The 27,641-nt window shown below is 41.6% G+C and overlaps 1 protein-coding gene across 2 annotated transcripts in view; it reads right to left on the bottom strand.

The window, feature by feature from the left end:
• Window positions 1-27,641, bottom strand: part of LOC126236994 (general transcription factor 3C polypeptide 1) — a 351,606-nt gene that overhangs the window by 7,317 nt on the left and 316,648 nt on the right. For both annotated transcript variants that reach the window (XM_049946720.1, XM_049946718.1), the window contains exons 29-30: window positions 8,011-9,089; window positions 5,916-6,102 (exon numbers count right to left, since the gene is read on the bottom strand). In XM_049946720.1, the coding sequence (XP_049802677.1) occupies window positions 5,916-6,102; window positions 8,011-9,089 (1,266 nt within the window). The remainder of the gene's footprint in view (window positions 1-5,915; window positions 6,103-8,010; window positions 9,090-27,641) is intronic.

Raw genomic sequence — 27,641 nt, 5'->3', positions numbered from 1 at the left:
ACATGGTGAAACCATGCTCTGGTGGGTGATTTGTGGGCTTAAATCACCTCAGGGTATGACCATGCAGTGCATCTGACCTGCGGTTGTCGCACAGTTGCGCTGGCAGCAGGCCACATACGCAGAGGTGTGTGGGTGCATGTCAGAGTACGGTGCAGCAAGTAAGCGTGCAGATATTTTCAGATGTGCTAATGGTGACTGTGTGTTGAAAATGTCTCAAAGAACACATATTGATGACGTTATGAAGGCTAGAATACTAGGGCGACTGGAGGCTGGTCAAACACAGCAGGTCATAGCACAGGCCCTTTGTGTGGCCCAAAGTGTGATCTCAAGATTATGGCAACAATTCCAGCAGACAGGAAACATGTCCAGGCGCTACAGTATGGGACGTCTACAGTGTACAACACCACAAGAAGACCGATATCTCACCATCAGTGACCGCAGACGACCATCAAGTACTGCAGGTAGCCTTGCTCGGGACCTTACTGCAGCCACTGGAACAGTTGTCTCCAGACATACAGTCAACAGATGGCTGAACAGACATGGTTTATTCACCAGGAGACCTGCAAGGTGCATTCCGCTGACCCCTGGTCACAGGAGAGTGCGTAAAACCTTGTGTCAAGAACACAGTACATGGTCATTGGAGCAGTGGCCCCAGGTTAGGTTCATGGACGAGTCTAGGTATAGTCTGAACAGTGATTCTTGCCGGGTTTTCATCTGGCATGAACCAGGAACCAGATACCAACCCCTTAACATCCTTGAAAGGGTCCTGTATGGAGGTTGTGGTTTGATGGTGTATGGTGGGGTTATCATTGATGCATGTACACCCCTGCATGTCTTTGACAGAGGAACTGTAACAGGTCAGGTGTATTGGGACATTATTTTGCACCAGTATGTCTGCCTTTTCAGGGGTGCAGTGGGTCCCACCTTCCTTCTGAAACATGATAACACACGGCCCCACCGACCTGCCATCGTGGGGGAGTGCCTTGAAACAGAAGATATCAGGCGAATGGAGTGGCCTGCCTGTTCTCAAGACCTAAACCCCATCGAACATGTCTGGGATGCTCTCGATCGACATAGTGTTGCATGTCTTCAAACCCCTACGACACTTCAGGAGCTCCGATAGGCACTGGTGCAAGAATGGGAGGCTATTCCCCAGCAGCTGCTCGACCACCTGACCCAGAGTATACCAACCTGTTGTGTGGCCTGTGTACATGTGCATGGTGATCATATCCCATATTTATGTTGGGGTACATGTGCAGGAAACAGTAGTGCTTTGTAGCACATGTGTTTCAGGACAGTTTTCTCAACTTATCGCCAATACCGTGGACTTACATATCTGTGTCGTGTGTGTGTAGTGTGTGTGTAGTACCACATTGTGTGCACCACGTTCTGCAATTATCCTTCATTTATGAGCATGAGTGTATAAGCCCGGTCCGCATATGTCCGCCTCTGTCGGCCGGTGGTGGAATGATGGCAGATACCACAGTATTCATTGCGCACTCGCTGTGCCTGCTTCAACTTTCTAGTGGCCGGGTTCCAAGCTCTGTTTAGCTGCAGGCCACCATCTTTATTGAGAGTATTGTCAGAAATTTTTAACTCTATTGCTGCTTTTATAACACAGTGCCAAAAACAAGTAGTCCATGTAATAACAGATGTCTCAGCAAATGCAATATGGTGTCTGTTTTTTAAAGCATGTTCCGCTACCTCTGATTACTCAGGATGGTGTGGGCGGAAACATCTCTCGTGCTCCACGCGGCGCTGTTCAATAGTACATACAGTCTGTCCGATATAGAACTGTCCAGATCCACATGGTATTTTATATAATCTTGCTGCTCCAAGTCGAACATCGTCTTTCACAGGCCTCATTAGCTGTTGGATTTTAGAATTTTAGCAGATGCCCTGAAAACCGTATTACTTTTATGCTTCTTTAGAAGCCGGCTAATCTTTCCTGTTATTGAGCCACAGAATGGCAAGATTGCAAGCTTCTTCGTGTCCTTCTTGGAGGTCTTCAGCTTACGTTTCTTTGGCAACATGGCTTGCAAAATCTGGTGGTGGTTGTCACGCAGTTGCCGGGATCATCGGCCGCTGGACAACAGTCAGTCGCTCTCGACACTAGACATGTGCCTAAATGGCCCATGAGCTCACAGCCGCATGGTACAGTGCCTTGGCACATCCTAGCTCACCACCACTACCAATGTTTGTGGGCTCCATCATAGTGGGCACCTGCTACACATAATCGAAATGGACTTTTAAGTTGTATTCAAGTATGGACTTTTATCCTCTAAGCTGTACTGAGTTTAGTTCATTGTCAATAAACAAAAAATTGTCATTCTAATGTGTGGACTCAACCACTACCAGTATCACACCTTGGTGAAGGATATAACAGATACAGACAAAAGCCTTATTCTCACATGAATAATGTAATGAACATACTCAGTATCAATTTTTACTAATTTAAGCAACGGAAAACGCAAGATGGAATGTGCCTATCTGCAACTCAGCATCTCTGCCATATGGTGAGTTGCATTTTTCCTAATTTAGCAACACAGGCCACAAAATTAATTAATAATGATATTCAAGTGAGCAGTTTCATATTATAACTGTCAATAAACAAACAAGGCACTATTTGGCATGGACTCCTGTTTACAAATTTTTCTATTTCTTCATTTACATAGTGTGTATCATATTGCTCATGTATGTCACTTTCCCTTAGGATTTCTTTTCCCAACCACAAACATATTATCAGAGACAGCTGCTACCTAATGTGACACATATCAGGGAGAGCATTTACGCATGAATTCAAGGATACAGGTAAGGAGGACATCAAAACTTCTCACCATCTTTTATCATATGTAGTTCTTGACAAATATCATGAAAATGTATCAGAAAGTTGTTTCAACACAATGCCATAGCTTTGTAATGGTGCGTATAACATTATGAACTTCTAGTTCTTTCTCTATTATGACACAATTTCTAGGGTAACATTTAGAGATACTACACTAGAAGCAGACAGCCTGAAACAGGGGAAGGAATACTGTAGATGATGAATGGGTAGCTTTGAGAGATGAAACAGTGAAGGCAGTACAGGATCAAATAGGTAAGAAGCCAAGACCTAGTAGAAATCCTTGGATATCACAGGAGATATTGAATTTCCGTAATGAAAGGAGAAAATATAAAAATTCAGCCAATCAAGCACGTGAAATGGAATACAAATGTCTAAAAAATGAGATTGACAAGAAGTGCAAAATGGCTATGCACAATTGGCTAGTGCCTTTGGAGAAAAGAGAAGCAAATGTATGAATACCAAGGCCTCAGATGCAATACCAGTATTAAGCAAAGAAAGGAAAGCTGAAAAGTGGACCGAATATGTAGAGGAGCTACTGTACAAGGGAAATGAACTTGAAGTTGATGATGCAGAAAGGGAAGTGGAAGTAGTTGAAGTTGAGATAGGAGCTACGATACTGCGAGAAAAATTTAACTGAGCGCTGAAGACCTAAGCCAAGGCAAGGCCCCCGGATTAGATGATGTTCCCTCAGAACTGATGATTTCCTTTGGAGAGCCAGCAATGACTAAATTGTTCCATCTGGTGTGCAAGATATATAAAATAGGAGAAGTACCCTCAGACTTCAAGCAGAACATAATAAATCCAGTAACAAAGTAAGTAGGTGCAGATTTTGTGAATATTGCCAAACTATTAGTTTAATAAGCCTTGGTTTCAAAAAAATTATATGAATTACTTACAGAGGAATGGAAAAACTGGTAGAAGTTGACACTGGAGATCAGTTGGGTTCCAGAGAAATGTTGGAATGTGCAAAATAATACCGATCCTATGACTTATCACAGAATATAGGTTAAGGAAAGGCAAATCTAGGTTTATAGCATTTGTAGAAGCTTCTGAGAATGTTGAACAGAAAACACTCTTAAGTTTCTGAAGTTTGGTTGGGTAAAATACAGGGGACAAAATGTTGTCTACAACTTGTACAGAATCCAGACGACAGTTATACTCATAAGACTTGAAGGGCATAAAAGGGAAGTATTGGTTGAGAAGGGAGTGAGACAGGGTTGTAGTCTATACTCAAGATTATACAGTCTCTACACTGAGTAAGCTGTGAAGGAAAGCAAGGAGAAATTTGGAGACAGTATTGAAGTTCAGGGAGAAGAAATAAAAACTTTGAGGTTTGCTGATGACATCACAATTCTGGCAGAGACAGCAAAGGACATGGAAGTACAGATGAATGGATTGGACAGGGTCTTGAAATGAGGATATAAGATGAACATTAACTAAATGGTAAATAAATGTAGTCAGATTACATCAAGTGATGCTGAGGGAATTAGATTAGGAAATGAGGTACTAAAAGTAGTTGATAAGTCTTGCTATTTGGGCCATAAAATTACTGATGATGGCCAAAATAGAAAGTATACAAAATGGAGGCTGGCAAGAGTTTTTGAAGAAGAGAAATTTGTTAACACACAATATAACTTTACAGTTAGCAAGTCTTTTCTGAAGGTATCTGTCTGTCATGTAGCCTTGTATGTAAGTCAAGTGTGGGCAATAAGCAGTTCAGGCAAGAAGAGCATATAAGCTTTTTAAATGTGGTACAACAGAAGCATTGATCATGTAATTAAAGAGAAGGAACTCAACAGAATTAGAGAGAAAAGAAATTTGTAGCATAACTTCATTAAAAGAAGGGATTGGTTGATAGTACACATTCTGGGACATCAAGGAATCATCAATTTAGTATTAGAGGGAAGTATGAGAGGATAAAAACTGCAAAGTGAGATAAGTATAGTGAGCAGGTTCAAATGGATGTGGGTTGCAGTAGTTATTTGGAGATGAAGAGGTTTTCACTGTAAAGAGTTGTGTGGAGAGCTGCATCAAACCAGTGTTTGGACAGAAGACCATAACAACAACAACAACAACAACACTAGAAGTAAACTGACCTAAACAGCATCTACAGAAATTTCCTGTCAGATAAATATTGTATGCTATACTGGCACATGAACAAGGAACATTGTCTTTCACAGCCAGTTTTCTTAGAGAGTGAGTTGCCTGCAGTTAAGGTTCTTGGTTTGAGTCCTGGTCAAGTATACTGTTTTAATCTGCGAAGAACTTTCAAAACAGTACAGATTGTGTTGTAAAGCAAAACATTCATTCTGGAGCCTCTGCAGAATTTCAGTAGCAAATTGTAAGTTTGTGGCCTTCCATGGTCACAGTTAATTTCCAAACAATTCTTCTGGGTAGCAGACTGCATCATATTGTAAAATGGTGTACCAGCATTCCAAACAATACAGTAAGTGGCCTTCATCAAGATATGTACTTAGTATTATTTACCATAATGGCCAAAAGATTTGTACATCACTGTAGAACATGATGAGGTAAAGAACCAGGATGGATTTTATGGGAACAGAAGGAAATTGTGCGTTGATTGAAGCCTTCAATACTGCTTCACCAACTCTCAACCAAACTGACACCTTTCAACCTAACCTAGACTACACGCTTCGCTAAGTTGGCATACATTTAATGTCACATGCCACAACATTATTACGTCACAGGGCAGTGCTAACATGTTGTCTTGATAGGTTCAACTGACCCAAAATTGTTGATTTTCCCCTCAAATGGCGTGCTACGTCTCCCTTCACAGAGAATGTTTACTGACAATTCTACTTCATTTTAGCATCACACTAATCCTACCATTTTCTTGTTCTCACTTGCCAGGTGAATAGAGTTGTGGTTACAAAAGCTAAACTTTACTTTTAGTTTTGTCTTTGCTTGGGCAACCTGGTAAGTTTGAGTCTTTCTATCCTTCTTTTACTGTAGCTAGTTAATATCAAATACAAATATTTTGCCAAGAATAAATAAATAAAATAAAACAAAGCAGAGAGGAAAAGAGAGAATCTGTGAATTTCTTTCTTACCTCCAGAAGTTCCCTTACATGAAAGGGTTGTATTGCTGGTGAAAACCGTTCAGCAATGCTCTCTATAGTATTTCCTGGTTTGGACATGCAGTGTCCAAGAATGGCTCCCAGCAAGCGATCCAGTATTCTCCTATTTAATGTACCATTTATTCTTATCCATGGTCGCATCGAAATCTGGATCTGCTCACTGACCAGAAAGAAATACAGTGTCAGACAATTTTATACAATTGTACAACAAAGACACCTCAGCCTACACTAAGAAATGGATAAAAGTCACCATGAACAATTGACCAACATCTTAAGAAACATCCCCACACACACACACAAAAACACAAAACACCATACATGTACAGTTATTTGTTATTACACAACTGGATCTATGTGCACACTTCTTTATATCAATAAAGCAACACGCCAATGCCCTTAACTTAAGTTGAAATCTTTTGTTACTAGCTTAGTTTTCACAAAAATAGAAATTAGCACAAAATGCATGAAATACGGAAAATTCATATCTACTTTACAAGGGAATACGAAGAAGCTTAACTGGGAAAATAAAATATTGTAGTCGAATAGAGTACAGTATGTATCTCAGACAATATACATTCATCCATTCATTCATTCTTAGCCAACAGTCTTCCACAGTGGTAACATCAGTTCCCGTCTGATCAGTTAGTGCTGTAGCACTTGGATGGATGACCATCTGGGTTTGCTGAGAGCTGTTGGCAAGCGGTGTGCATTCGGCCCTTGTGAGGCCAGTTGAGGAGCTACTTGATGGAGAAGTAGTGGCTAGTCATGAAAACTGACAATGCCAAGAGAGCAGTGTGCCAACCACATGCCCCTCCATATCTGCATCCAGTGACACCTACTGCTTGAGTACGACATGGAAACCGTAGGTACTGTTGGACCTACAGAGCCCTGTTTGGGTGGAAAGTTTTAAGTTATATTCATTCACACATCCTGTTCCATGAATCCCACCACAAAGGCACATATAAAAGCTGCAACACCCAGAAAGAATGACCTTACGTAAGCCAAATTTAGAGGATGTGAAGAACAGCAAACCAGCCATATGTAACTAAGATACGTAGAGATGGTGTAGGCTCAATAGTCAATGCAGAGCTATGAAAAAAAGTGAAAAAATTAAAGCAAGTGCCTTAATCAGTGCAAAAGGGTGAGTAAGTACGTGGAGAGTTCAAAAAGGATAGAATTATTGATCTCTGGTCAACAAGTTTGTCATGCTATGACACTTCTGGCTGTACATGGTATGCAGTTACAACAGTAGCGTGCATGTGGAACTGTGATTTGGAGAGGACTACCCACAGTGATGAGTGAATATTGGGCAATGCAATCGGATCACAAAATGGAAAGCCCAATATATCATCTGCATTACTGCAAGACACAGTATGGTTTCATGCACAGCACTGACTTAGTATTACAAAATAATGGGTGTCAGGGTCATATCCAGTGGTCTTTGGGACTGTTTGGTGATTAGTGACAGTTCTGATGACATTTCATCCATACTGATGAGGTAACAATGGCACATGAATCAGCAACTGGTGCATATAGGGTGATGCAAAGTGAACTTCAATCATGTTGAAACAATAGCTTTTAGGATTACTGACCTGGTTGGTAACAATTCTCATGACATTCAGTCCCTAAGACTGGGGATGGTGGTAGTAAGACATGGAAATCACAACTGTGGAACATTTGGTGCAAATTCAACCAGAACTGGTACAAACATGAGTTACTATCTCAGAAAAAAACTGAAAATTCTGGAGGTAAAACACCCACAGAATTGTTAAAAGAGGGTACGGGGGTAGACACCAAGTGACACACAAAAATATCCAAAAATTACTGATATTATAATCAACTCCATAGCTTTTGTTGTTGCTAGGATGATGGAGAGCCCCGAGTACATTTCACCCCTGGGAGTGTGAGTATGAATGGAAAGGGAGTAACATGTAAAAAATAATTAAAAAGAATCATTATGGTATCAATGTCACAATTTTCAGGGTTGCTAGGCTGTATGTACACATCATCGTAAGTGAACAATACCATGTAATCAATTAGATTATCATGTAGTTTTTAAGTATCCTACCTGTTCTCCAATTCTCTTGCAGCTGCTTTCAGTTCCATTACTTTTGCTGATTTATCCATTTCAATCTTTTCTTTTCTTGAAATTTCATTTCTTTTCCTTTTTCTTGGTCTTTGGACTTCCACATTTTCCTGTTTCACTTCTGTAGATTTTTTATTTGGAATTTTACATGTCTTGCCTTTTTCTGATACAACACTACTCTCTGGAAGATGACACCTACTGTTGGAGCTGCCACAACTATCCAAATTAGAGCTATGAGGCAAACTAGTTGCTGTTGTTCCTTCAGTGTTTGAAACAGTCACAGATTTGTGTTCCTCAGTCTTTTTTGGAGAGGTTACTCCATCATCAGTAATTTGAGGATCTTCAAGGGTATTTACATCATTTTTTGTGTGCAAAGAACAGCTGTCCACTGAATCTGGATTAGTTTTTACATTATTAACTTCAACTGGTTGTTGAGGATAATTGTTATCTGAAATGGCTTCAGAAAGAGGAATGTTTGTATCTGTACTGTCTGTTGTAGTGTCATCTTTCTGGTTACAGCATGAGTTATTAGTCTTCTTAGAATCTTCTGGGACCACAGCTGCCTGTTCAGCATCTGAGTTCACATTTACTCCAGAGGAACTGGATTTTATACGCGCCTTCAGTTCAGCACGTAAGTGAGACTTCGTTTTGAGTGAAAATCTATACCTGTTTCTTTTTATTACACTACTTTTTGTTTTACCTGATTGCGACTGAACTTTTCGAAGCTTTTGTTTCCGTTTTTGTTGCTGTCCGTTACGTTCTGCTTTCCTCTTTTTCAGTTGATAAAGCATTTGTCCTTTTTTCTTTTTAATCTTCCTCTCTCCCTCTGTAACAACTTCTTTTTTAGGTCCAACTACACGCAAGCCCTTTGCCATACTTGGCTTCAGTTTCTCCCTGCTCAAACGGCGTAGTCTACGAGTGTTTACGAGCCACAGTTTGATGAATTTCCAATGTATGTAACGGGCCTCTGTTACACCATTTCTTATTACAACACCATTTTGTGTAAGAAATGAAACAATTTCAGAAAATTGCAATTCTTTGAAATTCCTCTGGCACACAAACTGAAAAGTAAACAAAAATAATAAAAATAGTAGACAAAAGTGATAAATTGAAGTTCTACTGATTTAACATCAAACATTTCTCAGATAGGATGAAATATCTTCAAACATAATGGTCAATAATAACAAATCAAAATCTTTGAAGAAGGAATGGAGGAAGATTAGCATTTTATGTCCTGTTGACAATCAGCATCATTACAGAAGGAGCACAAGCTTGGAATGTGCAAGGATGGGAGGAAACTCAGCTGTGGTCCTTTCAAAGGAATCATTTAGCATTTGCCATGCATGTGTTGGAGAAACCATGGAAACCTCAACTATGTATGGTCATTTATTCCAAATGTGAGTTGGGATATGTAATACAACTGAAAAACAAAACAAAACAAAAAAAATTGAGACTTAATTTTCCGATAAATACTTTCAACATTAACAAAAATTAAAAAATCATTTAAGTGCTTTTATTAGTCTGCTGAGTATGGGAATGGAGTTTACGTAAATATGGCTGAGAGAGAAAGGGGGAGGGGAGGGGAGGGAGAGAGAGAGAGAGAGAGAGAGAGAGAGAGAGAGAGAGAATAGTAGGGGGCTATGAAGGGACACATGAGAAGAGGAGCGCAGGTTTCTTTTCAGGGACATTAGCTGATGTACATGATTTGTTTCAGGTCTCTTATGTCAATACTAAAGAGCTCAGAAGATACATACAACATATAATTTATTCTGTGCTGGTGTGCTTCTCTAGAACTTTTTTACAAAAGTGCAACTACATGTCTCACACAATGAACTGCCAAGTTTGTTCCGATGTAACCACAAGTGCTGGAACGAAGACGAAGAATGCAAGACCAGAAAAGGTGGTGAAACGACGTCGGCCAATGGTGTGCACAGGGTGTATACACGGACAAGGGAAAGAAATTCCCGGATTTTTCCCGGATCTCTCGGTTAAAAATTCATTTTCTCCCGGGTGAAAATACACTTTTTCCGTGTTAAATGGCGGTATACTTTCCCTCGGAACAGTAAAACGTATCCTTTGAATGGATATGGTTTTATACAGCAGTGTAGAATTTCCCGGCACTTCAGAAAACGAAACTCAGGGCAAAAAACTGGTTTTGGAAAGATCTTTGATGTGCAGCATCATGTACGCCGCATATTTTCATATTGCGAAAGTATGAATTCGAATTCCACCAACAGGAAAATTTAATGGTTTAGATAAGAGGCGTCACCGCGCTTGCGCAGCTATAGTGACGTAGGAAGCCCTGTTCGTACGAGTAAAACATCAAAAGATCTTACCTCTTGTCATAAAAGAAACAAGACATCAGAGGATACTCCAAGAGCGTCGGAATTTCGTGAACCATACTAAAATGCATAGTTCGCCTTACAGTGCACATTCGTGTGTCCAGATTCCCAATGACGTAGGCCTCGACCTGATATGAAACTTTTCAGTGTGGTTTTCGGGGCGTAAATTTTCTTCGCGTACCAGTACTGTATTAACTCATGTTTGGTTCTTTGTTATGGCTTAATGCCATACGTGCTAGAAGATGAAAACGTGCACCTGAAACGCAGCGAACAGTTGAAACTAGCCACTAGTGTGGACTTAAAACACTTAGTTTCAAATAAATTCACTGCCTCAGCAGGAAACCCTAATAAAAGCCAAAAATCTTTAGCAAACCGACAAAAATAACTTGATTGTTCTGCAAGGCGATTAATGCTTGACTGTCAGAAAAGTGGAAATAAAATAAAATCTGAAACTAGTAACATAACATATTTTAGCCTTCCGTAATTATGTGAATATATTTTAATTCACTTGATAGCTCCCAGCTACAAAAACCCATCTTGTTTTCATTTAACGAGAGAGCAGTAAACGAAGAGGAAACAGAAAAATCACTAAATGTAAACACGGGTCACGTGGAGACTACCCCCTCCCACTATCTCAGATTTTTGAAAAATAAGTTCATTTTGTAGCGCACATCTTTCTGAAGAGTCTGATACATAAAACATATGTCTTAGTGGAAATGTAAGACACGTTATTTGGTCTTAAGTGTGCAATGCAGTGCCACGCCTCTTCAAACAACATTCTTATAGCGCACGTCACTGTATTTCGCTCTGTGGAACTCAAACGTGTATATTTTGTAATGGATGCCATCAAACTATTTGAGGACAGTGGAAATTAATATGTCCTGCAGTGCCTATCCTGCTCCCAGTCGGCCGGTTTGACATTCTGCCCAACCCCTCGCAATTAATACTGGATGGGATTATTTGTAACCAGGAGAACAAGTACTCTTCAGAAAATCTGGACTCTTTATTGCCTATTAGCTAATAACTTGCTCTTCTGTGTAACATAAAATTAAATATAGGATACCTAAAACCAGTAAAGACAGGAACGGGCAAGACAGTACACTTTTGTTCAATCCTTAAGTCCTAGCGATTTTTCTCTCTAATCTTGCTATAGCTTTACATGGCGTTCTTCCCTTTCTGCGAAAGAACTATTACCTTACCAAAGTTCGTCAAACGTTTTGCTATGTGAAAAATGGAAATGTCGTTGTCTAATACTGAAAAATCTGTTAATACAATTAGTACCCAAGACTGGTGTGGTTTCTCGATCTGATTACGTCTATTTTGTCACTGTGTGCAGGATAAAACAAAACAGCCTTTCTAATATTGCAGCAATTGTAACACACACCATATAAGCGACACTGTTTTGGCAATAATGATCATTTTTATAATACGAGAAAATAATTCACTAAGTACCAATACGAAATACCTATTTGGCCTACTACAAGCAAAAAGCCTTACGTTAGGAAATAGTTTCACATTTCATTTATGCGCTCCAGTTTTTCATGCTTGAGAGCGAAATGGAAGTTAAACGGCTGCTAGCCGGGGACTGCAACTGGCCCTGTCTAGTGTAGTGATCTGGCCAAAAATTTTCTGTCAACATTTCACTTTCTTGGATACACCGAGAAGATAATACGTAATCTTTCATACCCGTTATTCCGCTGAACATTCGCAAACCGAATCAACCACATAAATAAGTAGCAGTTGGCATTCTCCGGCTCGGTTTTATTCCGCTCAGCTCGTAAAGCCCCGTCCTGTTTTGTCTCCAGGAAAGTTTGTTTCTAGATGTGACGACAATTCCCCTGGCAGAGGCATCATGTGCAATATGTACGCATTCAAAAATAAACTTATAATTCATTCAGAAATCAACTCAGAATGTGTTCAAAAACCAGTAGGGGTGCGTTCAAAATCATATGAATAACCAATAGACCGACTTGCGCTGGATGTTAGGTGCTTTGTGAAACAAGGCTTTTTCCCTCAATAATATGAATTCCCCCCCCCCCCCCCCCGAAATTGCCACCCGGTCCAGATACCACGGTTTGCTCTCCCCCCCCCCCCCCCCCCCCCCCCCCACACACACACACACAAGATCCGGGCCTGCTGCGCACGCGTGAATCTGACAGCTTGGGGGGCGCCAGTAAAATTTTTCCGGGTACCGCATGTGGATAGTTGCTGCTACTGCTGCTTACACAGCCAATAGCCACATTTCTGTAGCCAGAAGCGGGAAAAAGTACTAAAAAGCCTTTGACACATTCTGCTGTTGGCAGACGTTTGTACGAGCTCTTTGTTATTTTATATGGTGCATTTCCTTTGCAATTTAAGTTTTATTTTAGTTTTTTTCTCTTGTTCATGTTTTAACGCTGCACTATTATTCTGCAGTAGCAGGATACAGTAATATCCTTAGAGTATCGGTTCTTACCAGTCAAAATTACAAAAAATTAACTAAAACTTAATCAACGAAAAATTCCTGGGTTTTCCCCGGTTTTCTCCCAGATGAAAAAATTCCCGGGTTATTCCCGGATCTCCTAGTTGTACTACACGAATATGTAATAAAAAAAATAGGGGGTACCTATTTTAAAAAATGCAGTTTTATATCCATTTGACCTATGGCAGCGCCATCTACCGGGCCAACCATAGTACCATCTGGTTTCTCCCTTCAAGCTAGACGAGTTTTGTTCTTTGTAGTTTTTTCATTTGATGCTTATTTCGTGAGATATTTGGCCTGGTCACTATCAATGGACCACCATATATATATATATATATATATATATATATATATATATATATATATATATATATAGAGGGAAACATTCCACGTGGGAAAATATATCTAAAAAAAAAGATGATGTGACTTACCAAACGAAAGCGCTGGCACGTCGATAGACACACAAACAAATACAAACATACACACAAAATTCAAGCTTTCGCAACAAACTGTTGCCTCATCAGGAAAGAGGGAAGGAGAGGGAAAGACGAAAGGATGTGGGTTTTAAGGGAGAGGGTAAGGAGTCATTCCAATCCCGGGAGCGGAAAGACTTACCTTAGGGCGAAAAAAGGACGGGTATACACTCGCACACACACACATATCCATCCACACATATACAGACACAAGCAGACATATTTAAAGACAAAGAGTTTGGGCAGAGATGTCAGTCAAGGCAGAAGTGCAGAGGCAAAGATGTTGTTGAATGACAGGTGAGGTATAAGTGGCGGCAACTTGAAATTAGCGGAGATTGAGCCCTGGTGGATAGCGGGAAGAGAGGATATATTGAAGAGCAAGTTCCCATCTCCGGAGTTCGGATAGGTTGGTGTTAGTGGGAAGTATCCAGATAACCCGGACGGTGTAACACTGCGCCAAGATGTGCTGGCCGTGCACCAAGCCATGTTTAGCCACAGGGTGATCCTCATTACCAACAAACACTGTCTGCCTGTGTCCATTCATGCGAATGGACAGTTTGTTGCTGGTCATTCCCACATAGAATGCATCACAGTGTAGGCAGGTCAGTTGGTAGATCACGTGGGTGCTTTCACACGTGGCTCTGTCTTTGATCGTGTACACCTTCCGGGTTACAGGACTGGAGTAGGTGGTGGTGGGAGGGTGCATGGGACAGGTTTTACACCGGGGGCAGTTACAAGGGTAGGAGCCAGAGGGTAGGGAAGGTGGTTTGGGGATTTCATAGGGATGAACTAAGAGGTTACGAAGGTTAAGGGGACGGCGGAAAGACACTCTTGGTGGAGTGGGGAGGATTTCATGAAGGATGGATCTCATTTCAGGGCAGGATTTGAGGAAGTCGTATCCCTGCTGGAGAGCCACATTCAGAATCTGATCCAGTCCCGGAAAGTATCCTGTCACAAGTGGGGCACTTTTGTGGTTCTTCTGTGGGAGGTTCTGGGTTTGAGAGGATGAGGAAGTGGCTCTGGTTATTTGCTTCTGTACCAGGTCGGGAGGGTAGTTGCGGGATGCGAAAGCTGTTGTCAGGTTGTTGGTGTAATGCTTCAGGGATTCCGGACTGGAGCAGATTTGTTTGCCACGAAGACCTAGGCTGTAGGGAAGGGACCGTTTGATGTGGAATGGGTGGCAGCTGTCGTAATGGAGGTACTGTTGCTTGTTGGTGGGTTTGATGTGGACGGACGTGTGAAGCTGGCCATTGGACAGGTGGAGGTCAACATCAAGGAAAGTGGCATGGGATTTGGGATTTGGAGTAGGACCAGGTGAATCTGATGGAACCAAAGGAGTTGAGGTTGGAGAGGAAATTCTGGAGTTCTTCTTCACTGTGAGTCCAGATCATGAAGATGTCATCAATAAATCTGTAACAAACTTTGGGTTGGCAGGCTTGGGTAACCAAGAAGGCTTCCTCTAAGCGACCCATGAATAGGTTGGCGTATGAGAGGGCCATCCTGGTACCCATGGCTGTTCCCTTTAATTGTTGGTATGTCTGGCCTTCAAAAGTGAAGAAGTTGTTGGTCAGGATGAAGCTGGCTAAGGTAATGAGGAAAGAGGTTTTAGGTAGGGTGACAGGTGATCGTCGTGAAAGGAAGTGCTCCATCGCAGCGAGGCCCTGGACGTGCGGGATATTTGTGTATAAGGAAGTGGCATCAATGGTTACAAGGATGGTTTCCGGGGGTAACGGATTGGGTAAGGATTCCAGGCGTTCGAGGAAGTGGTTGGAGTCTTTGATGAAGGATGGGAGACTGCATGTAATGGGTTGAAGGTGTTGATCTACGTAGGCGGAGATACGTTCGGTGGGGGCTTGGTAACCAGCTACAATGGGGCGGCCGGGATGATTGGGTTTGTGAATTTTAGGAAGAAGGTAGAAGGTAGGGGTGCGGGGTGTCGGTGGGGTCAGGAGGTTGATGGAGTCAGGTGAAAGGTTTTGTAGGGGGCCTAAGGTTCTGAGGATTCCTTGAAGCTCTGCCTGGACATCAGGAATGGGATTACCTTGGCAAACTTTGTATGTGGTGTTGTCTGAAAGCTGACGCAGTCCCTCAGCCACATACTCCCGACGATCAAGTACCACGGTCGTGGAACCCTTGTCCGCCGGAAGGATGACGATGGACCGGTCAGCCTTCAGATCACGGATAGCCTGGGCTTCAGCAGTGGTGATGTTGGGAGTAGGATTAAGGTTTTTTAAGAAGGATTGAGAGGCAAGGCTGGAAGTCAGAAATTCCTGGAAGGTTTGGAGAGGGTGATTTTGAGGAAGAGGAGGTGGGTCCCGCTGCGACGGAGGACGGAACTGTTCCAGGCAGGGTTCAATTTGGATAGTGTCTTGGGAAGTTGGATCATTAGGAGTAGGATTAGGATCATTTTTCTTCGCGGCAAATTGATACTTCCAGCAGAGAGTACGAGTGTAGGACAGTAAATCTTTGACGAGGGCTGTTTGGTTTAATCTGGGAGTGGGGCTGAAGGTGAGGCCTTTGGATAGGACAGATGTTTCGGACTGGGAGAGAGTTTTGGAGGAAAGGTTAACTACCGAATTAGGGTGTTGTGGTTCCAGATTGTGTTGATTGGAATTTTGAGGTTTTGGAGGGAGTGGAGCTGGAAGTGGGAGGTTGAGTAGATGGGAGAGACTGGGTTTGTGTGCAATGAGAGGAGGTTGAGGTTTGCTGGAAAGGTTGTGAAGGGTGAGTGAGTTGCCTTTCCGGAGGTGGGAAACCAGGAGATTGGATAGTTTTTTGAGGTGAAGGGTGGCATGTTGTTCTAATTTGCGGTTGGCCTGTAGGAGGATGCTGTGAACAGCCGATGTGGAAGTGGGAGAGGAAAGATTGAGGACTTTTATTAAGGATAGGATTTGACGGGTGTGTTCATTGGCTGAGTTGCGAAAGCTTGAATTTTGTGTTTATGTTTGTGTGTCTATCGACGTGCCAGCGCTTTCGTTTGGTAAGTCACATCATCTTTGTATATATATATATATATATATATATATATATATATATATATATATATATATATATAGAGAGAGAGAGAGAGAGAGAGAAACACAGATCTATTTTAGTAATCACTTTATTATCATTTCACAATCCTTTTAACTTATAAATTATCACTCCCTTTAGGATAGAAGGATGACTGCAAATATATATACTTATAACATTTTTATTAATTTAAGCTTTTGGAGAAAAAGGCTTCTTCTGAAATAGAAAACACATGCACCAACACACTCACAGTCGCATAACCAGTGTTTTCGGCCACTGTGGCTGGACTGCGGACTGCAACTGTGCCTGAAGGGAGCAGCAATGATATGGGTGATAGGGCTAAGGAGGTGGCATGTGTTGGGGAGGGGAAGGGAAAGCAGGGTTGGGGTGGGGGGAAGGTGTAGTGCAGCATGTGTGAGCATACAAGGACATTGTGGGGACAGGAAAGTAGGGCTGTTACGTGCATCTGAGGGGTTTGGAAGGGGGCATGGGGATAATATTGGGAAGGGCAGCTGTAAAGGAGAGAAGTAGAGAAGGGGAAAAAAACTCTCGGATGCCATGCTGGAACAAGAGGCTGTGTAGTGGTGGATTTGGAACAGTGAAGGGGATAGGTGGGTGAAGGACAGGGACTAGTGAAGGTTAGGCCAGGGGGATTACAGGGGCATAGAATATATTGCAGATAGAGTTGCCACCCATGCAAACCAAAAAAGCTGGCTTGGTAGGAAGCATCTAGATGGCACAGGCTGAGGAGCTATCATTGAAGTGATGCACATTGTGTTGGCTACAATTTGTTGGTGGCCAATCATGTGGTCAGACAGCCTGTTAGTTGTCATGTGCAAGTAGGAAGCAGCACAGTGGTTGCAGCTTATTTTGTAGATAACATTGCTGCTTTACGGGTAGCTGCGTCTTTGATGGGATAGGATACATCTGTGACTTAGATTAGGAGGTGGTGGTGGGAGGATGTATGCGACAGTTTTTGCGTCTTGGTATATTGCAGGGAAATGAACCATGACGTAAGGGATGGATATGCTACCCACTACCCTTCCCACTCCACTCACATTGGTATTCCGCTGCCCACCGAACCCATATGACGCCCTTGTGTATTCCTTGTCTGTGCCAGTTCGTAACACCGTGCTTCATGTCTCATATCCGTGCAAGAAATCTACATGCAAGAACTGTCCAATATATCTTCCCACCACCACTTACCACAGTTTGATCAAAGGCAGGTTCTATTCAATCAAAGGCAGGAAATCTGTGAAAGCAGTGATGTGGTCAAGAAACTAAGGTTGTAAGGAGTACTGCTAGCTTTGATGTTGTAACATATCGATATTGTACTACTTACTTATCACTAACTTCTAGAACTTTTGAAGGCAAGCACATGTTTTCTCTGAGGGAGCATCATCTAGTTATATAATGGCAAAATGCCCCAGCAGTAGTGGTCACGCACCGTGTTGGTGTGTAAAAATCAGAATCTATGCTGGGCTTCCATACCGAATGGTCGGGTGCACCCACATCACAGATTAATAGTATGAAGAATTTGCTAGAAAGATAATTAAGAGTTGAAAGTGTTATGTTGCATCATAGAAGAAAAGTGTTTAAGTAATTCAGTTATTTTGCGAAAAGGTGAGCAGGATTAGTTATGAGATTTAAGGTTGAAACAGTATCATGTTTGTAACTCTGTAATCTTTGTGGAAAGGCATAATTAATGTAGAACATAAATGAAAACAGTCATGATTACCTGTTTAATTAATGTGGAAACACAGCACGGCAGTGTTTAATTCAGTGCAAATGTGAAACAAGCATAACTGTTAACACAAAATGGATGAGTTTAGGCATTGTTAGGGAAGTGTGGTATGTGCTAAAGGGACAATAAAACAATGTAATTTGACTTGTACTATTAACATTTCAAAGTGACATTTTTCCATCTTCTAATGAATAACTTTGACATTTGATAAATATAAGAGAGACGCAATCGTGTTAGGCACATGGTCATGTTTATTTTGTAACAAAGGATATTCTCTATGTATAGCTCCCATATTTGAGTCTGACAGTAAAATAGTTGCAAAATTAATCAAAAAATAAACTGAAAATACACTGACAGTGCTTTACAAGTTGCAACCACTGTGCTGCTTTCCATGTACATATCAACTAGCAAGCTGCCTGTCTGTAAGAATGGCAACCATCAAAGTATGAGCAAGATACTGATGAACCATCCAGTTGCTGAATGTGCTAGCCAATATAATGTGTTAAATTTCAATGGCAGCTTCTCAGCCTGTCCCATCGGATCCTTCCTACCAACAACAGCTTTTCTGAAATGCAAACTTTCCCTGCAATATATCCTGTTTCCCCGTAATCCCTCCCTAGCCACCACCTTTGCTAGTCCCTGCCTTCCACCTACCTGTCCATTCCCTGCTCCCAGTCCAGCACCACACAGTCTTCTTTTCTGCCAATGCACCCAACAGTCTTTTTCCCCTTCTCTATTTCTTTCCTTTTCAGCTCCATCCCTTTCCACAAATCTCCTGACTGCATCTAGCAGCTCTACTCTGCACCCACCATATCCCTGCATGCTCCCACAAACAGCACTACACCTTTCCTCACCCCAATTCTGCTCTCTCTCCCCCTCCTCGCCCTTACTTCCTCCCATAACACCACCACCCACACCAGATTGCTGCTTCTGTCAGATAAAGTTGCAGTCTGCAGTTATGTGTGTTATGTTTTTCAGAAAAAGGCAGTGTTGGTAGTTTATTGACTGACATTGGGCAAGCGACTTTCAAGTGAAATGTCTTACCTTTATGGGAATATACATAATGGATGTACACGCACAGGTTGCAGAAGCATGATTGATGACATATGGAAATTTGGGTCTGGCCATGAATCCTGCGTGGGTAGCGAAATGGTAAGGCGACCACTCACGATAAGCAGTAAATTTGGGTTCGAGTCCTGGTCCAGCACAAATTTTCGTTGTCATCATTCCATTCTACAGTTGATGGTAGTCCATATTCGCAATTGTGAATACATTTAATGTATTTCATAACAGTTTTAGTCACTGCAGTGACAGTTCCTTTGGACATGCATGCAAAAACAAAGGAACTTTGCATCATAATTCTGAATAATGCAACCACTGCAATCTCGTTTCCTCTATATGCTGATTAGCACTATATCCTTTTCATGATGCCGTTGTTTCATTCTGGACTTTAAATTGTTCACAAACACACACACGGTAGTGTCTTCACTATTTTAGTAGATATCGACCCTCATATACTTATTACATTATATTCAATCAAGCTTTTATGAAGTGTGGCCTTCTACACATACATGCATATTATTAGGTGGTGCATAATCTGGAAATGCCTCTACCAGAACCATCACTCAATCCAAAATGAGACTGCTGCTAGTGAACATCTTTCTGGTGGCAAGTGATGTGAAACAATGATGTTTTTCTAACAAAAAGTTAACTTTACTCGAAGAATTGCTGTAAAGTTCCACATTAATGTACTGCCGTGATGAACTGTGGGGCCAGACATTGATAGGTGTACTGCTGTTAAGTACAGCAATAAATAGAAGATGTGTTAGCAGTACTAAGGAGAGAGACTACAAAAAATCACTGACTACTATAATTGAAGACAAATTATTTAAAGAGGGCAAGCCAGTCCACTTATATTCAGAACTGATAATCAGGACTAGACAATTTGGAAGAATAAGTAAACTAACAATATCAGTTAAATGAATATTGAAAAATTGGCTGAGGAACAAATTTATTTGACAATGAAACAGCAAAAATCAAATAAAAGGAAATTCCATTTTAGAACTTTCAAGAAATAACAGGACCAGTGCACATTATTGTGTTTTGTTGTTGTTTTGATCTTAAGTCTGAAGAATGTTTTGATACAGCTCTGCACACTAATCTGCCCTGCCTCTGCATAACTACTGCAACAAACATCGATTTGACCCTACTTATTGTAGTCATTAGAACTACTGATGGCCTTGGGAGAGCCAGTCCTGACAAAACTTCACCATCTGGTGAGGAAGATGTATGAGACAGGCGAAATACCGTCAGACTTCAAAAAAGAATATAATAATTCCAATTCCAAACAAAGCAGGTGTTGATAGATGTGAAAATTACCGAACTATCAGTTTAATAAGTCACAGCTGCAAAATACTAACGCGAATTCTTTACAGACGAATGGAAAAACTAGTAGAAGCCGACCTCGGGGAAGATCAGTTTGGATTCCGTAGAAAAGTTGGAACACGTGAGGCAATACTGATCTTACGACTTATCTTAGAAGAAAGATTAAGGAAAGGCAAACCTACGTTTCTAGCATTTGTAGACTTAGAGAAAGCTTTTGACAATGTTGATTGTAATACTCTCTTTCAAATTCTGAAGGTGGCAGGGGTAAAATACAGGGAGTGAAAGGCTACTTACAATTTGTACAGAAACCAGATGGCAGTTATAAGAGTCGAGGGGCATGAAAGGGAAGCAGCGGTTGGGAAGGGAGTGAGACAGGGTTGTAGTCTCTCCCCGATGTTATTCAATCTGTATATTGAGCAAGCAGTAAAGGAAACAAAAGAAAAATTCGGAGTAGGTATTAAAATTCATGGAGAAGAAATAAAAACTTTGAGGTTTGCCGATGACATCGTAATTCTATCAGAGACAGCAAAGGACTTGGAAGAGCAGTTGAACAGAATGGACAGTGTCTTGAAAGGAGGTTTTAAGATGAACATCAACAAAAGCAAAACGAGGATAATGGAATGAGGTCGAATTAAGTCGGGTGATGCTGAGGGAATTAGATTAGGAAATGAGACACTTAAAGTAGTAAAGGAGTTTTGGTATTTGGGGAGCAAAATAACTCATGATGGTCGAAGTAGAGAGGATATAAAATGTAGACTGGCAATGGCAAGGAAAGCGTTTCTGAAGAAGAGAAATTTGTTAACATTGAGTATAGATTTAAGTGTCAGGAAGTCGTTTCTGAAAGTATTTGTATGGAGTGTAGCCATGTATGGAAGTGAAACATGGACGATAAATAGGTTGGACAAGGAGAGAATAGAAGCTTTCGAAATATGGTGCTACAGAAGAATGCTGAAGATTAGATGGGTAGATCACAAAACTAATGATGAAGTATTGAATAGAATTGGGGAGAAGAGGAGTATGTGGCACAACTTGACAAAAAGGAGGGACCGGTTAGTACAGGCTGTTCCAGCTCATCGGCTCCGTTGTGAGCCGTGGAGCGCTCCCTGTTCCAGGGAGCCGCGTCGCTCGCTGTGACCATTCAAGAGGGCCGGCACGCCGGCCTGTGGGACGCCTGGCTGAGGTAGGCGGCAACGCAAGCGTTTCGATGTGCCAGCTGCGTCTTACAAGATCGACAACCTCATACTCTTAGCTCCTAAGACGTGGTGACATGCTACACCAGGAAATACGATGTTCAGGAAATAAATAAGAAACAACTATTTTACAAGAAATTGCATACTAAATTTATTGGGCCTCTGTAACTTGACATTTTCTTTTCATTACAAGATCGGAAATATCAGGCGTCAAAGTGTTCGCAGCGTTAATGCGGAGGATGGCCTTCATTGTTGCATTCTGAAGAAACGATCGTTCCTTATTTTTTACTCTTTTCATTGCTGAGAAAAGCTGCTCACAACAATACGTAGATCCAAACATGCACATGATCTCAGCGACATTGTTGTGAAGCTTGGGAAATGTTTTTTGCTGTAATGAACGATACCATCATGACAAATCCAAAGTGTTGTAGTACCACTCTTTCAACAAAGTTGAATTTTGTAAATCAACAATCTCCAATTGAAGTGACGGTGACAAGTCATCGGGGGAAATTGAAAAAGAAGTACTGAACACCTTAAGTTCCATTACCAAACTAGTGAGGTCTCGGAATCGTGTTTCAAACGACGTGATGAGCTGTTTTAACTTTGCTTGGTAATCACCGAAAGTAGTACCTTCAGGTAGTTTTAAAGTAGCAAGACAATTGAAGAACGTTAATTGTCCATTATTCATTTGCCTCTCAAATAAACGTAACTTTTCCATGAACGCTTTGATCTGGTCGTGCATGTCAACGATTAGCTGCCCTTTGCCCTGCAGTGACAGATTTAAATTATTCAGGTGCATAGTTATGTCAGCTAGGAACGCCAGGTCTGATATCCATTTTATATCTTTCAGACAACGCATTTCTTCCCCTTTCATTTCAAGAAAAAGGCATATTTCCTCACGAATGGCAAAGAAAACATCAAGTACTTTTCCCCGACTCAGCCAATGAACTGTACTGTGGTAAGGTATATCCCCATACTCCGCTTCCATATCTTTCAGGAATCCTTTGAATTCGCGATGATTCATACCATGACGCCGCACAAAATTCACACACTTCACGACATCTTTCATTACACCACCTAGCTTTACTGTTTCAGCAAACAGGGCCTCTTGGTGAATAAAACAATGAAGAGTCAAAATGTCTTTCCCGAATTCGTCCCTCAGTTAATTTTTCAAACGAGAAGCAAAACCTTGGTGACACCCGATCATTTGTGGTGCAACGTCTGTCGCTACAGAATGGAGCTTATCCCACAACAAATTCATATTGTCCACTGATTCACAAACAGCTTCAAAAATGTCACGTCCTGTTGCGGTGTAATCGAGTGGTACCACATCCAAGAGTTCTTCAGTTACTTGCAGCTCCATGTCGGCACCACGCACAAAGACTGCAAGCTGAGCACAGTCCGATATGTCGGTGCTTTCGTCAAGCGCTAGCGAAAATGCAACAAAGCTCTCCGCCTTTTTCCTGAGCTGTGTCTCTAAATCCGCTGCCACGTCCAGGATTCAACGAGACATTGTTTGCTTCGACAGGCAAACCCCTTCAATTGCCTGCACCTCCCTTGGAAACAAACATTCTTCAACTGCTACCATGCACGATTTTACGAGTGGTCCCACCGAAAACGGCTTGCCACTGGTCGTGAAGATGTGAGCGACCCTGTAGCTTGCTCGAATTTCAGATTCAGTAGTGTTTTCTCCGCTCTCATTCACCTGAATATTATAAACGCATTACAGAACACGAACTATGTTGCACATTTTGATACCCTCCGTATTACGAAACTGTTTTTAAACTTACGTCTCCTGGTATGTCGTTCTTAAGCCTGGCTACCAGTTCTGTGCGTGCAACGCCTTCTACCTGATCGTAGTGCGCTGCGTGAAGACGTGTATAATGTCATTGTATATTGTACCTCTTTGCAGAATTAAATACTTTATGACATACAAGGCACTGCGGATGTCCATCCCTCTCAATGAATAGAAAGGTATGCTCCAATAGAGGTACATGGCTCCCGCGGCTAATCATAGCTGTCATTGAACACGGATTACTGCGTCACTTGCGGCTGCATGCGGCCAGGGGGCAGTGAGTTCGCTTTCCCCCTCCATGCGGGCTCCGAGCTGCCGCAGTGAGCGCTCCGGAGCGCTCCGGCTCCCTGGAGCTCAGTTGGAACAGCCTGGGTTAGTAGGACATGTTCTGAGGCATCAAGGGATCACAAATTTAGCATTGGATGGCAGCGTGGAGGGTAAAAATCATAGGAGACCAAGAGATGAATACACTAAGCAGATTCAGAAGGATGTAGGTTGCAGTAAGTACTGGGAGATGAAGAAGCTTGCACAGGATAGGGTAGCATGGAGAGCTGCATCAAACCAGTCTCAGGACTGAAGACCACAACAACAACTGTAGTCATGCCTTGGTCCCCCTCTACAATTTTTACTCCACACAAAGTTCCAAATGAATATATTTATTGGGCTGGCACATAAGTTCATAGCATTTTCCCATAAGTTTAATAAATACAACATTATCAGAGACTGAACATGGATTTGACAAAAAAGGAAAGAAGGTTTGGGTGTCATCCTGTTGGTGACAAGATCATTAAAAATATAAGATAATGTTGAATAGGAAAAGGATTGGGAAGGAAAGTGGCCATGTTCTTTTCAAAGGTAGCATTCACAATAATAAATTTACCAAAATCATTCAAAATCTGTCTGGATTGCTGGACAGAGATCTGAAACCTGTTCCTCCTGAATGTGAGTCCTGTATCTTAAGTACTGTGCCACTCCACTTGATAGATATAAGTCCTACTGGGAATTAGATGGTATCTTTCAAAATGCTAAGCACTGGATGAACATCAAATCAAGCAGGAGGATAGACTGAGATGCAGATTTGTTTGAAATGCACATGGACATGTTTTGACACTTCTATTTCAGTGGACATTTATACCATAGTCTGCACTTCAGTCTTCAGGCAGCAGGGAGACCAGACTCAAGGTTGTAAGTATCAATTACTCCGACAGTGCCAAAATATGTATGAGTAATGACAATCAGAACATTTCAAAAATCATAAGTACGAACTGCGCACCATGAAGATAGGTCCCTCTATGATCCTTTCCCCATTTTCCAGCTACAAGAAAATCTGAATCAGGAAGCAAAGGAATGTTAGCATTTAAACATCAGTATCATTAGAGGCAGAACACCACTTGGATGGGAAAGACTAAGCAAGCCTTTTTCAAGGAACCATAGCAACAATGACACACAGTGATTTCATCTACATTAGTACTGCACACACCACTGTAAGGTGTTTGATAGGGGGTACATAGTTCATCAAAACCATTTTCCCTCCTCCTTATTCCATTCACAAATGGTAAAAAAAAACCATAAATATCACTCTGAACAAGCCCAAACTCCTCTAATTTTATCATTGCAGTTATTGTGTGAGATGTATGCTGGAGAAAGAAATATATTTTTTGTCACATAAGGGAATATGGAATCTCAGAATTGTGTTCGTATATATAACCGTGATTCACAATGTATTTCTTATAGTACCTTCCCACTGAATTTTGTTGAGCATTTCCACAACACTCTCACATTGACTAAATTAAACCATGACAAAGCCTGCACCCCTTCTTTGAATCTTCTCTATCTCTTCTGTTAATCAAACTGTTGAACAGGATTCAAGGTTTGATCAAATTAGGGCCTTGAAAGTGTCCTTTACAGACAAATTACATTTTCTTATTATTCTTGCAATAATAATTTGAGTCTAGCATCTGCTGCCTTCCTCAAGATTAGGTTTATGTTGTTTTTTCTGGACATGTAATTCTTGAGAAATTTCCTTACAAAAACCAGGGAAATTTAAATGAGGACGGTGTGCACTCACAATTACAGGGTGAATGTTAACAAAACTAACAAACTGCAGGGACGAATTCCTAACTGGAAATGGAGGAAAAATGGTCCTATAAACATGTGTCCGGAAATGCGTCATTGCCGTGATAGATGGCGCTGAGGAATGAAAGTTCCTCTGACCACATGCCAAGTGTTCCTTTTGTGTTGGAAGCTGTGCAATTGATGCAGCATACTGTAAGTAGCAAAATGGTCCAGTATTCTACATTTACATCCATACTCAGCAAGCCACCTGACAGTATGTGGCAGAGGGTACTTTGAGTACCTCTATCGGTTCTCCCTTCTATTCCAGTCTCGTATTGTTCATGGAAAGAAAGATTGTTGGTATGCCTCTGTGTGGGCTCTAATCTCTCTGATTTTATCCTCATGGTCTCTTCGTGGGATATACGTAGGAGGGAGCAATATACTGCTTGACTCCTCGGTGAATGTATGTTCTTGAAACTTCAACAAAAGCCCGTACCGAGCTACTGAGCATCTCTCTTGCAGAGTCTTCCACTGGAGTTTACCTATCATCTCTGTAACGCTTTTGCGATTACTAAATGATCATGTAATGAAGTGTGCTGCTCTCCATTGGATCTTCTCTACCTCTTCTATCAACCCTATCTGGTACAGATCCCACACCGGCGAGCAGTATTCAAGCAGTGGGCGAACAAGTGTACTGTAACCTACTTCCTTTGTTTTCGGATTGCATTTCCTTAGAATTCTTCCAATGAATCTCAGTCTGGCATCTACTTTACCGACGATTAATTTTATATGGTCATTCCATTTTAAATCACTCCTAATGCCTACTCCCAGATAATTTATGGAATTAACTGCTTCCAGTTGCTGACCTGCTATACTGTAGCTAAATGATAAAGGATCTTTCTTTGTATTCGCAGCACATTACACTTGTCTACGTTGAGATTCAATTGCCATTCCCTGCACCATGCATCAATTCATCGCAGATCCTCCTGCATTTCAGTACAATTTTCCACTGTTCCAACCTCTCGATATACTACAGTATCATCCGCAAAAAGCCTCAGTGAACTTCCGATGTTATCCACAAGGTCATTTATGTATACTGTGAATAGCAACGGTCCTACAACAATCCCCTGTGGCACACCTGAAATCACTCTTACTTCGGAAGACTTCTCTCCATTGAGAATGACATGCTGTGTTCTGTTATCTAGGAACTCTTCAATCCAATCACACAATTGGTCTGATAGTCCATATGCTCTTCTTTTGTTCATCAAACGACTGTGGGGAACTGTATCGAATACCGTGCGGAAGTCAAGAAACACGGCATCTATCTGGGAACCCGTGTCTATGGCCCTCTGAGTCCGAGGACGAATAGCGCGAGCTGGGTTTCACACGATCGTCTTTTTCGAAACCCATGCTGACTCCTACAGAGTAGATTTCTAGTCTCCAGAAAAGTCATTATACTTGAACATAATACGTGCCAAAATTCTACAACTGATCAACGTTAGAGATATAGGTCTATAGTTCTGCACATCTGTTCGACATCCCTTCTTGAAAACGGGGATGACCTGTGCCCTTTTCCAATCCTTTGGAACGCTACGCTCTTCTGGAGACCTATGGTACACTGCTGCAAGAAGGGGGGCAAGTTCCTTCGCGTACTCTGTGTAAAATCGAACTGGTATCCCATCAGGTCCTGCGGCCTTTCCTCTTTTGAGCGATTTTAATTGTTTTTCTATCCCTCTGTCATCTATTTCGATATCTACCATTTTGTCATCTGTGTGACAATCTAGAGAAGGAACTACAGTGCAGTCTTCCTCTGTGAAACAGCTTTGGAAAAAGACATTTAGCATTTCGGCCTTTCGTCTGTCATCCTCTGTTTCAGTACCATTTTGGTCACAGTGTATCTCGACATTTTGTGTTGATCCACCTACCGCTCTGACATAAGACCAAAATTCCTTACGATTTTCTGCCAAGTCAGTACATAGAACTTTACTTTCGAATTCATTGAACACCTCTCGCATAGTCCTCCTCACACTACATTTCGCTTCGTGCAATTTTTGTTTGTCTGCAAAAGTCTGGAACCAGCCAAAATGGTGTTTATGTACAGCTAAGCAGATGGAAATGGTTGACAGGCAGCACGGCTATACCAAAACAAGTACTCT

Source organism: Schistocerca nitens, chromosome 2 (assembly GCF_023898315.1).
Source record: "Schistocerca nitens isolate TAMUIC-IGC-003100 chromosome 2, iqSchNite1.1, whole genome shotgun sequence".
Lineage (NCBI taxonomy): Eukaryota > Metazoa > Arthropoda > Insecta > Orthoptera > Acrididae > Schistocerca > Schistocerca nitens.
Note: the sequence above shows the minus strand (reverse complement) of the source record. Positions and strands in the feature narration are given on the sequence as shown.